Raw genomic sequence first — 12,157 nt, forward strand, 5'->3', positions numbered from 1 at the left:
CAAATTTGTAATTAGAAAGGAAATTTATTTATAATCTTGTCAATGTGGTTGAATATAATATTTTTCTGTATGTATTTTCTGTTCCTCTAACATGCCTTCCACAGCAGGGTTTTGACTTTATCATCTTTGTATTTCCAGGGCAGACAAAAGTAACTGGACCTGAGTACCCCCCAGTAAATGTTAGTTAAATCACTTGCCTTCTGTTCTCATGCAATTGAGCAAAGCCTTATATAAACTGGAAAAATAAGCTAAATATGGGTTGTAATTTGTAAGCCTTTTGAAAGATAAGGGCAGCTTCTTAGCAATTCAATGAGAGAAATGAGGTGTTCTAGGGCTTTTCCCCTCTGCTCAAAAATGATCAAATCACCAAATTCAAGTTTTCCTACTGAAAAGACTAAAATCCCTTTCAGGGTGTCTTAAGTCAAATAATGTAAAAAGAGCCAACAGCTTACCTCAAAACTCACAGCTCCATTGTGGTCCGTATCGAATGCATTGAACAGAAAATGTGCATACGTTGTAGAGTCTGAAATATAGAAAGGGAATACCATTAGGTCAGTGTGTAGTTGCCACAGATGACTTGGCTAGAAGGTCCAAGCCTCCCTGTACTCAGGACAATCAATCCCCTCTTCCATAGTTCATGTTTTCTTCCCAGCTGTCTCCTCTCTCTTGATAGAGGACTGAAACTTGAGGTTCATGGATTGAACCCCATACAGAAGCCATAGGTGACAGATGTTCTCTGTGAGCCTCTTGCTGGAAATTCTCTGATCCTAATATGTGTCTGAATAATGGTGTCACTGGGGCTGTGAAGATAAAGAAGGGTACATTGAGGCATTTCTTTGTGCATGGCTGAGACTCTCTCTATAAGTAAAGTCATAAGAATACAAGTAAGGTGATAGTGGTGAATTGCTATTACTTGTCATTAATCGTACTTTCTTCGTGTTTACAACTCAGGTAAAGGTATTCTGAAGACTCAGGGAGGTTGAAAAACTTGCTTAAAGTCACACCATCAAAAAGTAAGTTGGCAGCTTGGAGCCTCTGAGGATGGCCTGCAGCCTGCAAGATTGGCTGATGAACTGGGGACAATGGTGACTTGGAAGTTCTGTGGCCAAGTTGGAAGTTTATTGGAGGTGCCCAAGATGTCCTGTTGCCTGCAGCTACATTCCACGGGGAGCCCCTACTCCATCTGAGTCCTGGGTGGGATTTGAGGCTCTGGGTAATGATGGACAATATGGACAGGTCGGTAACTGTCATGACTCAGGACACCAAGGACACGGAATCCCTGTAAAACCCAGTTCTTCCTCTGTGTTTTTCCTCCCTCCTTTGTCTCCCATTACTGCTTTGTTTCTCTAATCTCTATTTTTTTTTTCATTTTGAAAGTTTATTTTTCCTTATTGTTTTCTTTTCTTAGTGTCAGCTTTCATTTTAAGTGCTTTTGTGCTTGACCCTTGATCAAATTTACATGATTAGTTTAAATGTTTCTTCTCATGGGTTTTAGCCTTTTGTCTTAACCTTTGTTATCTTTTTAAAAAATCTAACCTTTCAGCTCATTGGCTCAAGCCTTATATCTTCTGTTTAAAATCACACTTTTATTTTATGACTTTTAGCTTTAATTCTTACTGGTATTTAATCTAACTTCTATTCACTTTTTACTTTATGAATTGTTTTTTGAAGGCTGTCAAGAACTAAGTCAGAGTAGAATGAGTAGAGAATTGTCTTTCCCAAATCAAAGATAGGACAGACAACCCAGTTTTTTGGGGAGCGCTTTGCTCTTGCCCAGTCAACGTGAACATCATCATGGCCCTTCTTGAAACATGTTTACACCTGTCAGAAAAAATCCAGACTCTTCCTATGGTCTCAGGGACCATGGCCTACTTAGGGGTTGTTTTTCCTGACTGCTTCACCTCAGTGAAGGTCACACATTTCATACAGTCAACTCTACACTTGGTTTCTCAGAATGATGGTGACATCTTCTCTCATCTCTGAACATTAAATATAATATGAGGAATCATGAATTATTAACATTGATTTCAGTGAACTAATCAGGCACCATAATTGGATCTAAATAATATGTGAAACCATTATGTCTAGAGTGTGTGTCCATCTAGTATTGATTGATTGCAGGAAGAGATTTTTTTGTTGTTGTTTTTTTGTATGTGGGAGAAAGGGTTTAATTGCATTCTACTTAGAGCTATTGTTGGGAAATTTCACTGCAGAGTAATCAAGAATTGGCAGCCTGTTCTTCTTTGCAAAGTTTTCTGCTCTCAATAGTACTCTTTCACAGACTTCTTAAACTATTTAGTGCCCTCTGGAGATGTGAGTTGATAGGCAGTATGTTAAATTTATTTTAGGGGAGAGGAAAAAAAAAAGAAGCGATTTTGTATATTTTATAACGGGGCTTCATTAAGCAAGTCTCTTGTTACCCTGTTTTTACAATCAAGGTAAACATCTTTACCCCAGCTAGCAGAACTCACCATGAATAATGGCTCAGAACAGATGATGCTTGCAATTTTTTTTTAAACTTAAAAAACAAGAGAATATAGGCATATGATAATTACTATTCTTCTCAATGTGATTTCTCTAGTTTTAATCTTGATGTATGGCAATGATGCTTTCAAGGTTTACACTAATATGTTACAGAGGACTTTTTGTTCTTGTCAATGGACTTTTGCAATTCTCCTTGAAGTTAAGCCTGATTTACATCCTAGATTTATCATGCAGATGGCTTTTGTTAATAGTGTAGTGAAGTCAGACTACCTGAATTTTAATCTCAGCTTTACTAGGGATTCACTCTGTGATCTTGGGCAAGCCGACATCTCTCTGAGACAGTGTCCTCCTCTTCAACAAAGTGCTAATAACAGTATATATTTCATAGATATGTCATGAAGTTTAAAGGAGATAATATATGTGCATCATTTGGAGTAGTTCTAGGTATCTATTAAATAGTAGAAAATATTAGCTATTATTATTCTTTCATGAACAAGCCACTCTTATTTAACTATCTTTACAAGTGTGGTCAAATTTCTTTCAAACTTTTTTCACTTAGAACACTTCCTATTTTTGTGAAGCCGCTGTTTTGCGCCTAGGTGACTGGAGTTCTAATCTGATGCAATTTCACGCTCAATAAAGGCCAGTAAAAAATAAATGAGCCTTCTGATGGAGTCTGGGTTTTTTTCAGGCAAGTAGTGAAAATGTTTAAAGAAAGATAGTGAGGCTACTAGCTTTGATTGAGCAAGAGGGAGGAGCCTGGCAGGGAGGTGGATGTAGAGAAAAGTCCGACTGTCCACAGGAGCTTGTGCACCCTGGCTTCACCTTACTCTGTTCTTTCCAGGCACATGGTAAATGGTAAACTATTTTTAACCGGATGAATAACTGGTGTCCTGAATTCTAGGTTCCAGTGCAGTTGAAGGTTTAAAAGACAGCAATGATCTCCCTTCTCCCCACATGTCTTGATGGTCTTTTTTGTTCACAACCTCCTTATATCACAAAAATAATCACTGAAATAGACATGCTGAGATTGTCTCTGTCTCTTATGATTGTATTGGGGAGATTAAAAGTATATGTCTAAAATTTATAGTTGGGAAACAAAATTAATAGACTCTTAGGGTAGGATGAGATCATAAGATGCCATTTATCAAGTTATCTACTTTTAACAAAAGTGGAAAATAGGTGCAGGTTGTTTTAGTGACTTAAGAAGGTCAGCTAGTTTCTAAATAGTAAATTTGATAATGAAATGAAGACATTTCATTACCAACTCTGAAGTAAAGAACACTAGAGTAGGGGAAAAAAAACCAGAAAACTTTCTTTGGTCTGATTTCTACATTTTCTAGAAGAATGACTTCAGGCCCAGAAAAAATAAACCACTTCGTATTCATATATCTCTGTGTTGTATATATCACATTTTCTTAATCCATTCATCTATTGATGGGCATCTGGGTTGTTTCCATAATTTTACTATTGTGAATTGTGCTGCTATAAATATTGAAGTGGCTACATTGCTATAGTATGGGGATTTTAGATGTTTTTGGAAAAATATTAAGGAGCGGGACAGGGGTCATATGATGGTTCCATTCCTCGTTTACTGAGGAAACTCCACAACTAATTATTCTTCTTGTTTTGGCACAAGGAATTGAAGCCAGGAGTGCTTAACCACTGAGCTACATCCCCAATCTTTTTTATATTTTATTCTAAGATAGGGTCTCACTAAGTTGCTGAGGCTGGCTTTGAACTTGTACTCCTCTGGCCTCAGCCTCATGAGCTGCTGGGATTACAGATGTGAATCAACGTGCCTGGCTCACATCTAATTCTTGAATGATGATCATGTCTCTGGTTTGTGAAATGAAATAATTTTGGATGACTTTTCTCACCTTAACCCCTTGTTCCCACATGAATTTAAGCACAAGGTACAAAATTAGCTTAATTCATTTAAATATACAATTCATGGAATTATTACTATGGTAAGGCAGGTTACTATGCATGAATAGTAGCTTCTGTCAATAAGTCCTCTAGGACTGGAGGTGCAGTTCAGTGACAAAGCACATATTTAGTCTAGTAAGGATTCAGCCTCCAGCACATACAACACACAATTGTCCTCCATAAATCACTCTAAAATATTGCTAGAGATATTGTCTTAGAGTAAGGAAGATATTCAGTGAGTGGAGTTTTCTTTTAAATTTATTTTCATAGCACTCATCTAAGTTCAAGTGCCTTGAGTCCTTTGTACCTAGCGCTGCTCAATGAATATTTCCTGACATGTTTCCTCTGACTTGGGCTCATTTATTCATTCATTTAATAGCTATTAATAAGGAACCTAGTATAGCTAAAGTAAGTGCAAATTTCCTACAACATAAGTAGGAGTATTCAGAAACTCCAGTTTTCATGGGATTTTGAAATGCGTCTTGAGCTAAGAGTTTATACACTGAAGCTTCTATTATATGTGATGGTGGAAAAGTAACCACGCAGGCAATAATGCCCTCAAGCCTTTCCCTATTGTTTGCCTTCTAGTAGGCTTTCTAGAACACTTCTAGAAAGTGTTCAATACAGTTATGCCAACATCCAAAACACCAAGCAAGCTATGTGAGACATAGCCCACACTAAGCCTTAGAGAGAACTTAAAGCCAGACACAATACAGATGGACACAATACAGATTGCACAGAGGACTCTGTACAAAAGGTAAAGCACTTTTGTCATGGAAAAAGGAAAGAGATGTTGTGATTTACCCACACATCGGTGTTACTGTTCATAATGTCATAAACCTGTTGCTTTCAGACCACCAACCTGAATAAACAATGGCCCCATGGAAGTATGAAGATGGTGTGACATGAATTTGCCTGCCATTCAAGACCAGGTTCTTCATTAGGACATGTTTCCTGTGCTAGCTAGCTAGCATCAGTGTAAGATACAATTTGTATGCATGATATTAATTTTTAAAATTTTAAGTCATTATTCTTTAAGATATTTCATTCCTGTCAAAGATACCTAGTACTCTTAGATTTATGCATTCAATTAACATAAATAATCAAAGAATTTCTAAGAGAATAAAAGTGATTTTCTGTAAATCCCTTTGGATTTTATAACAAGAATCCTTTGCAAAGTACATGTTCGCTGCTTCGGTAGATATTCTCTTATGTGGAAATGTTGTCTTTCGAAGAAAGATAAAATTTTAATGTGGAACCATATCCAATTTGTAGCATGTAATAACCTTTTTTGAAATAATCAAAAAGTAACTAAGATTTTCTTTTTTTTGTGGAAGCTTTGATAGCAATACCTACCAATATATTGGCAGTCAGCTAATAAAAATGATTTTGTTAAAAAATTCATGTTTTAAATAATTTAGAAATAGATGTGATGACTGAATGATACCCAAATTAAACTTTCACTAATAAAAATCCTTGCATTACATGCTGTAACCAATACCTATCTGCCTGTGGTGTCAGAACAGATTTTCTCTCTGAACTGTAGCAATAAGACAGAGGAGAGGAGTTGTCCACAGTAGATCCAAATCCATGTAATAATGTGTCTCCCTGTATTTTCTCAGAATTCTAATTTAATTATTTTAAAGAACTATCTTTAACAAAAATTTGTTTCTTGCTAATCCATGCACAGAATTATTTTAAGTCCAGTCAAATACCTAACCAAATGGGTTGAAAACCAAAAGGGAATCTGATTTTTATATGAAACAACTAAAATTTAAATGGCATATAATTTTCAAAACCACTTTTTACAGATATTAGTCCTTTGTATAATTTCAGCCAGCATATGAGATGGGTGTTACTCACTCATTATAAGTATTTAACAATTTGTATTTCTCATCAGTCACTACTCCATGATCTGTGGATACAACAGCAAAGAAAACCTCTGTGACTTTGGAGATTTCTAGTGGGGAAATAGATAACAAACAGCAATAATATAAGTAAAATATGTAGTATTAGGTGGTCTTGAATGCCAAAGAGAAAAAGAAAGTGATGGGGAATGTCTAAAGTGTAGGGGTCCCTGAGAAGGTGGTATAGAGTAAAAGCAAAGGAGATGAGATATTTGGATACATATTTGGATGAAGTGAATTCCAGGCAGAAGGAATAGCAAACTGAAAAGCCCAGAAGCAGCAGTGTCATGATTGATATGTGAGTAGAAGGCAAGGAAGCCAGTGTGGCTGAATTGGGATGAGTCAAGGGGGGAGATGGGAAAGACTAAGGCGCAAGAGATCAGTGACCATGATTCAGGTTATTGCCTATGCTCTGAAAGGAGGGAAGATTTTGAGCAGAGCAGTGACATGATCTGACCTGCCATGTAACAGGGTGATTCTGGCTCATTTTGAGCATTGACCATTGTTGTGGGAAGAGGTGTCAGAACCTAGGAGAATATTTCAGAGACCACTGAAATTAATTTGGCAGGAGATGAGGGTGACTCCATAGTAAACAGCAATTTTAAAAGGTGATGGCAAAGTCAATGGCAAAGTCTAGTCTGGGCACAGAGAGAGAAGCAATGGTTGCCTGTTACGTTGAATAAAGGTCAAATAAAGGACCGGATGGTCCCCTTCCTTCTAAGGGTGAAGCCTTCTCCTTATGTTGAGTAGAGGTCAAATGAAGGACTAGACAGTTGCCTTCCTCCTCAAGGTAAAGCCTTCTCCCTAGACTCCTGATCCCTGTCTCATTCTACCCTATGCCATTATATCCCATCAAGATTTTAATTCTACTTATTATCAACCTCCTGTTGTAAGCTGTTAGCACATGGCTCTTTATAAGCTCCTTCTCTGTATATAAACAAGTTCCGTCCTTCCCTATATTAAAAAAAATAAATTCTTCCACCTATGTCTGCCTATGGCTGACATGGCTGTCATTTACTTCCTCCTTATCACCTCACTCTCCCAGCCAAGTTTCCTGTAAGTGCTGTCTCTACCGCATGTCTCTATTTTCTCCCTTCTCATTTATCCTTTTGCCTTCTTCAGTGTGGCTTCTGTCTGTGCCCCACCTAACTCTCTTGTTCAAGCTGCCATGATCTTACAAACAATGACCTCCATGTTGCCATGTCCCAAGAATACCCCCCAATCTTCATTCCCCTGGACCTCTTGGCTACAGAGTTTAATGTCTCTATTCTCTTAATTTCTGAACTACCAATCTTGTTGGGACTTATTGTCATTTTTTTGACTGTTTGTTCTCTGTCTCCTTCACAGTTTCCTTTTCTTTCTCTGGTTCTTAACATGTGCTCTGGGCTTCATGGCTGACTCCCTGCTTTCTATACTTCTCCCAGTCACCTCACCCATATCATGGCCACATCATTAGCCACCACTTCATGGTTAATAATTCCCAGATCTCCATCTCTTTCTTGGATTTTTCAATAGAGCCTCAGGTTTCTACCAAATCCTTGTTGATACTAAATCCCCACAGACACCACAAATGTAATCTGTCCAAAATTATAATCATCTACTCCTTCTGTAACTTGTTACCTGGTGCCCAGGACAGAATTCTGAAAGTTATCACAAACTCCTCTCTTCATCTCTTTCTACCATAAAAAGTCAATCAATCAATAGGTTCTGCCAGTTTAAATCATTTAAATGTCTGCGCTCTTTCCCCACTTCCCAATCCTACTGTGTGTGTCCTGGTTAAAGACCTTGCTTTGCATCCTGTAATAAATTTCCGAATGCTCCCCTTGTCTGTGATGTTGCTTACATCATATCAATCCTCCACAGAGCCATCATGGAATGTATCTAAAACAAATTTTGACCATAGCACCTCTGACTTCAACCCATCAGTGCCTCTGCATCACCTCAAGGGAAATGTTCCTGTTTCTTATTATGGAATCCATGACTATTACATTTCATGCCAAATTCACACCACAGTTCTGTCAGTTTCCTGAAAATTTCTACCTTCGTTTTTAGGCTGTGCCCCTTATCTTTCTCTACATTTGCCTACAGCATCCCTGCTACCTTTTGAAGCTGGAAGACATCACACTGTGGCAAGAAAGTTCTCCTGAAAGGTAAGATGAGGAACTGACAGACTAGATACTTTGGAAATGGAGTGATCTCTTTGTACCTCAGTGTCCTTATTTATAAAATTTGTTGGATAATGAGGGTAAGGCATGCCAGAGCCAGGAATATATTCAATACCTCAAAATGGCATCAATTTCAGCCTATGTTCAATGCACCTGGACAACCTCTCTTTACTTCCTCTCTGTCCTTCCTGGGATCTCATCACGCCTACACTAAGCTTCCATTCTGCTATTTATAATCTCCATCTTTACATTGATACTTTACATGGACCTTGTCCCTCTGCTCCTGTAGACTACTGTCTAACACACTTTGGGGCAGGTACCACATCTGATTCCTCCCATTCCTCTTACATTAGTAGTACTTCACACATGGCTGAGCATACAGTAGGCTGGGTGATATGATGGGCATCTGTTGGGTAACTGAAGAAGAAATGTCAGATCCAACGGCAAACAATCTCTTCACTCATCTCTAGCGGGCATGACATCATTATACTATCCTCACATTTTCTTTCCAATTAAAATATTAACTTTCTCAGATGGGGAGGAGGTCATAGTTAAGTATTACTGAAAGGAGAAAGGGACAGCAAAAGTGCACCTGAGTTGGGTACAGTGGTGCACACCTATGATCTCAATGACTTGGGAGGCCAAGATGGGAGAATTGCAAGTTTGAGGCCAGCCTCAGCAACTAAGAAAGGCCCTAAGCAACTTAGTGAGACTCTGTCTCAAAATGAAACAAAAAGATCTGGGGATGTGACTTAGTGATTATGATCCTCTGAGTTTAATCCGCAGTACCAAAAAAAAAAAAAAAAAAAAAAGTCCACAGAAAAATCTAGGTTATAGCCCAGGTCTGCCACTGAGCAGCTGTGTGAGTCTGAGCAAGCTGTTTGAATTCTCTAAGTCCCAGACATCATGTCTGTAAACTGAGGATAATTACATTTTCCCTAACTTTGTTAAGAAATCAAATGAGAACTATAATGCAATTTAAAAAGCCTTGTGTCATTTTGAGGACCCCTAAAAGCATTATATATTTGTGAGCCATAATACTACAGGCAGACAGTAAAATTTGTGTTAAACTGAAATGTAACCTCTTAGATATTTGATAATTTGTAAGTAGCTCATTTCTATGATACACCAAAAATTCTATGCACTTGCATGCTGTGTATTAATTATTTTACATAAAGATTAAAAATGTAGAGTCATGCCATGAAAGATTAAACCAACTCAAGATTGCAAACATAATTCTAACTGTGAGAGTGTGTTAACAAGTACTTACCTCCCTGTGGAAAGAACTGCGAGTAAATCTCTTTGAAGGTTTCTTCATTAACAACACCACTGGGGCATTCCTAGAGAAAGTGGCAGAGAAGTGATATGAGCAAAGTGTTCATAAAACTGATTTTTTTTGCACATTTGAAAACAGAACTGTCTGCTGTGCAAAACTGCACCTAGAAAGGAAACCATCCATCCATTATAACCAAGATAATAAAAAGCATGCTGTAAACTTCTCCTTGTTCCAGTATTCACAGAATAAAAAACAATATTGCAAATGTATGTATCTTTGCATATTGAGCATCAAAGCAGGTCTGACCTATTCAAAACCACTCAGTTCTCTTAATAACATATGTATTTATTATCACTAATGTAAGAAGTAATGCATTGTTTTTCATACCACCAACATACTGCAAAATGCTTATGATATGGACTTCGCTGGATCTTGGTTCAGTATCCTCTTGAGATTATCTAAACCCACCTAATCTTGAGTTCAAATAATAAAATTGAGACTCTGGGTCTAATGTGGCTCAAAAATCTTCAAGTAGGAATAGTTAGTGATTGTTTGGCAGTACACAATGAGATGCTCTTACAAAAAAGTGACCTTGAGTCAGACGGCCTCCAAGTATTTTTAAACATTTAGAGGCCAGTTACTCACCTATAATATGCTACATATGAGAAATTTTCAATTATCTCATTTGTGTGGTTCAAAGGTCATACCTTTGATATGTAAACATTTTTAACTGATAGTTTCAATATGAATTTGTCCTTACAGAGCTTGTCAATACATTTTTCTTTCATTTGATCATTAGAACAAATTCATGACTTAGGTAGCTAAAAGACAAAATGGAAGCCAGCTTGGAAATTGGTTACTAGGCAAAAGACTGAGGAAGCAGCAAGGTGAAGTTGGGACTTCCCAGGTCACTATAAGATTTTATATTAAATGACTCCAAGGACCTAGAGTGTTGGAGCAAAGAAAAGACAACTGGATACAAATGAGCTAAATCACCAGCAAGCAAACCAAACAGGAGGGTTAATTTTAGGTACTCACCTCTCTGAGCCTCAGGGCCTAAGTATTTGGCCAAGCATTATTTTGGATGATGCTGTGGTGTTTATGGGTGAGATCTGCATTTAAGTCTGTGGATGTAGTAAAGCAAATTGTCCTTAGTAAAGTTGGTGGGACTCTTAGTTACTTGAGGGCCTGAACAGAGTATAGACTGACTTCCTAGAGCAAGAAGGAACTCTCCTGTAGACTGCCTTCAGACAGTTCATCTGCAACAGGACTCCTGTCTGGCTCACCGGCAGGTTATCTTTGTTTCACCCTAAGTCCTTCCTGACTCTCCAGCCTGCTGGCCTCCTCCAACAAATATTGGACTGGCCAAGCCTCTATAATATGTGAGTCCATTCCTTAAAAAATTTTCTCTCTCTCCATGTATCTATACAAAAATCAACTATTTCTTTTTCTCTAGTGAACCATGAATAAACATCAATAAATTGATAAATAACAGCTACATCTTTCAAAAGGAAAAGAGTAGTATGTATGCAGCTAATGATTCAAAAGGTTTAACTGAATAACTCGATCTAGTTGGCAAATAAACACCTGTAGCTGGACCTTCTCACACATGGAAATTGATATTTATTGGCTGTTTATCTCTGAGCCATCTGCTTGGGGAGGGCATCGAGGGGAAGCAAATACAAAGCTCTCTGACATCAGGTGGTAAATCTGTGCAAGGTCAGAGCTGGAAAAGTGACTCAGAGGTACAGTGATGTTGGCATACGTGAGAAGGGAAGTACAGTGACACCCACACTCAGTCAACTCATCAGCCAGGTTTGGACTTGAGAAGCACTGGATAGATATACCTAATAATGTGAAATGACATTTAGAGAGTGGCTGTCCTGTATGTGTTTGTTTTATGTTTATGTCTGTGTCAGATGAACTTGTTTTTCTCATAAAGAAAGCATGCAGCCAAATCTCAGGATGGTAAGTCCCACCAGGTATATTTCTCTTTATCCATCTTGCACTCATCTCACTGATTTTCGTTTCTAGAAAATTCATAATGTGTACCTATGGTTCTAGGAAATCTTCTAAAGCTGGGGCCGCAGGAATATACAAGGCAAAGTTTCTGCCCCTATAGAGCCTGTATCCAAATGGAAGAATAAAGAGTCCATTCAGGCTCCTACAAACAACAGACTAAACAAACAAATTAAAAATAAGGGTGGCTTGTAAACAATAGAAATTGATTTCTTGCTGTTCTGAAAGTTCAAGATCTCAGGTCATCAGATTCAGTGTCTGGTGAGGGAGGGTCTGTTGATTGCTCACAGGTTGTGCCCTGCAGCTGTGTTCTGTGATGGAATGGGTGAGGGGATCTCTTGGTATTTTATACAGGGCTCTGTCCGCATGATCTAATG

At 38.0% G+C, this 12,157-nt stretch overlaps 2 protein-coding genes across 3 annotated transcripts in view; one reads left to right on the forward strand and one right to left on the reverse strand.

The window, feature by feature from the left end:
• Nucleotides 1–1,409, forward strand: part of Pacrgl (parkin coregulated like) — a 47,817-nt gene extending 46,408 nt beyond the window's left edge. Inside the window, exon 9 of the mRNA XM_071614188.1 lies at nt 952–1,409. Within this exon, the coding sequence (XP_071470289.1) occupies nt 952–966 (15 nt within the window). The 3' untranslated portion in view covers nt 967–1,409. The remainder of the gene's footprint in view (nt 1–951) is intronic.
• Kcnip4 (potassium voltage-gated channel interacting protein 4) overlaps nt 1–12,157 on the reverse strand; it is a 499,704-nt gene that overhangs the window by 21,409 nt on the left and 466,138 nt on the right. For both annotated transcript variants that reach the window (XM_027936761.3, XM_027936752.3), the window contains exons 3-4: nt 9,756–9,825; nt 453–523 (exon numbers count right to left, since the gene is read on the reverse strand). In XM_027936761.3, the coding sequence (XP_027792562.1) occupies nt 453–523; nt 9,756–9,825 (141 nt within the window). The remainder of the gene's footprint in view (nt 1–452; nt 524–9,755; nt 9,826–12,157) is intronic.

The sequence above is a fragment of the Marmota flaviventris genome, chromosome 7 (genome assembly GCF_047511675.1).
Source record: "Marmota flaviventris isolate mMarFla1 chromosome 7, mMarFla1.hap1, whole genome shotgun sequence".
NCBI classification, from domain to species: Eukaryota; Metazoa; Chordata; class Mammalia; order Rodentia; family Sciuridae; genus Marmota; species Marmota flaviventris.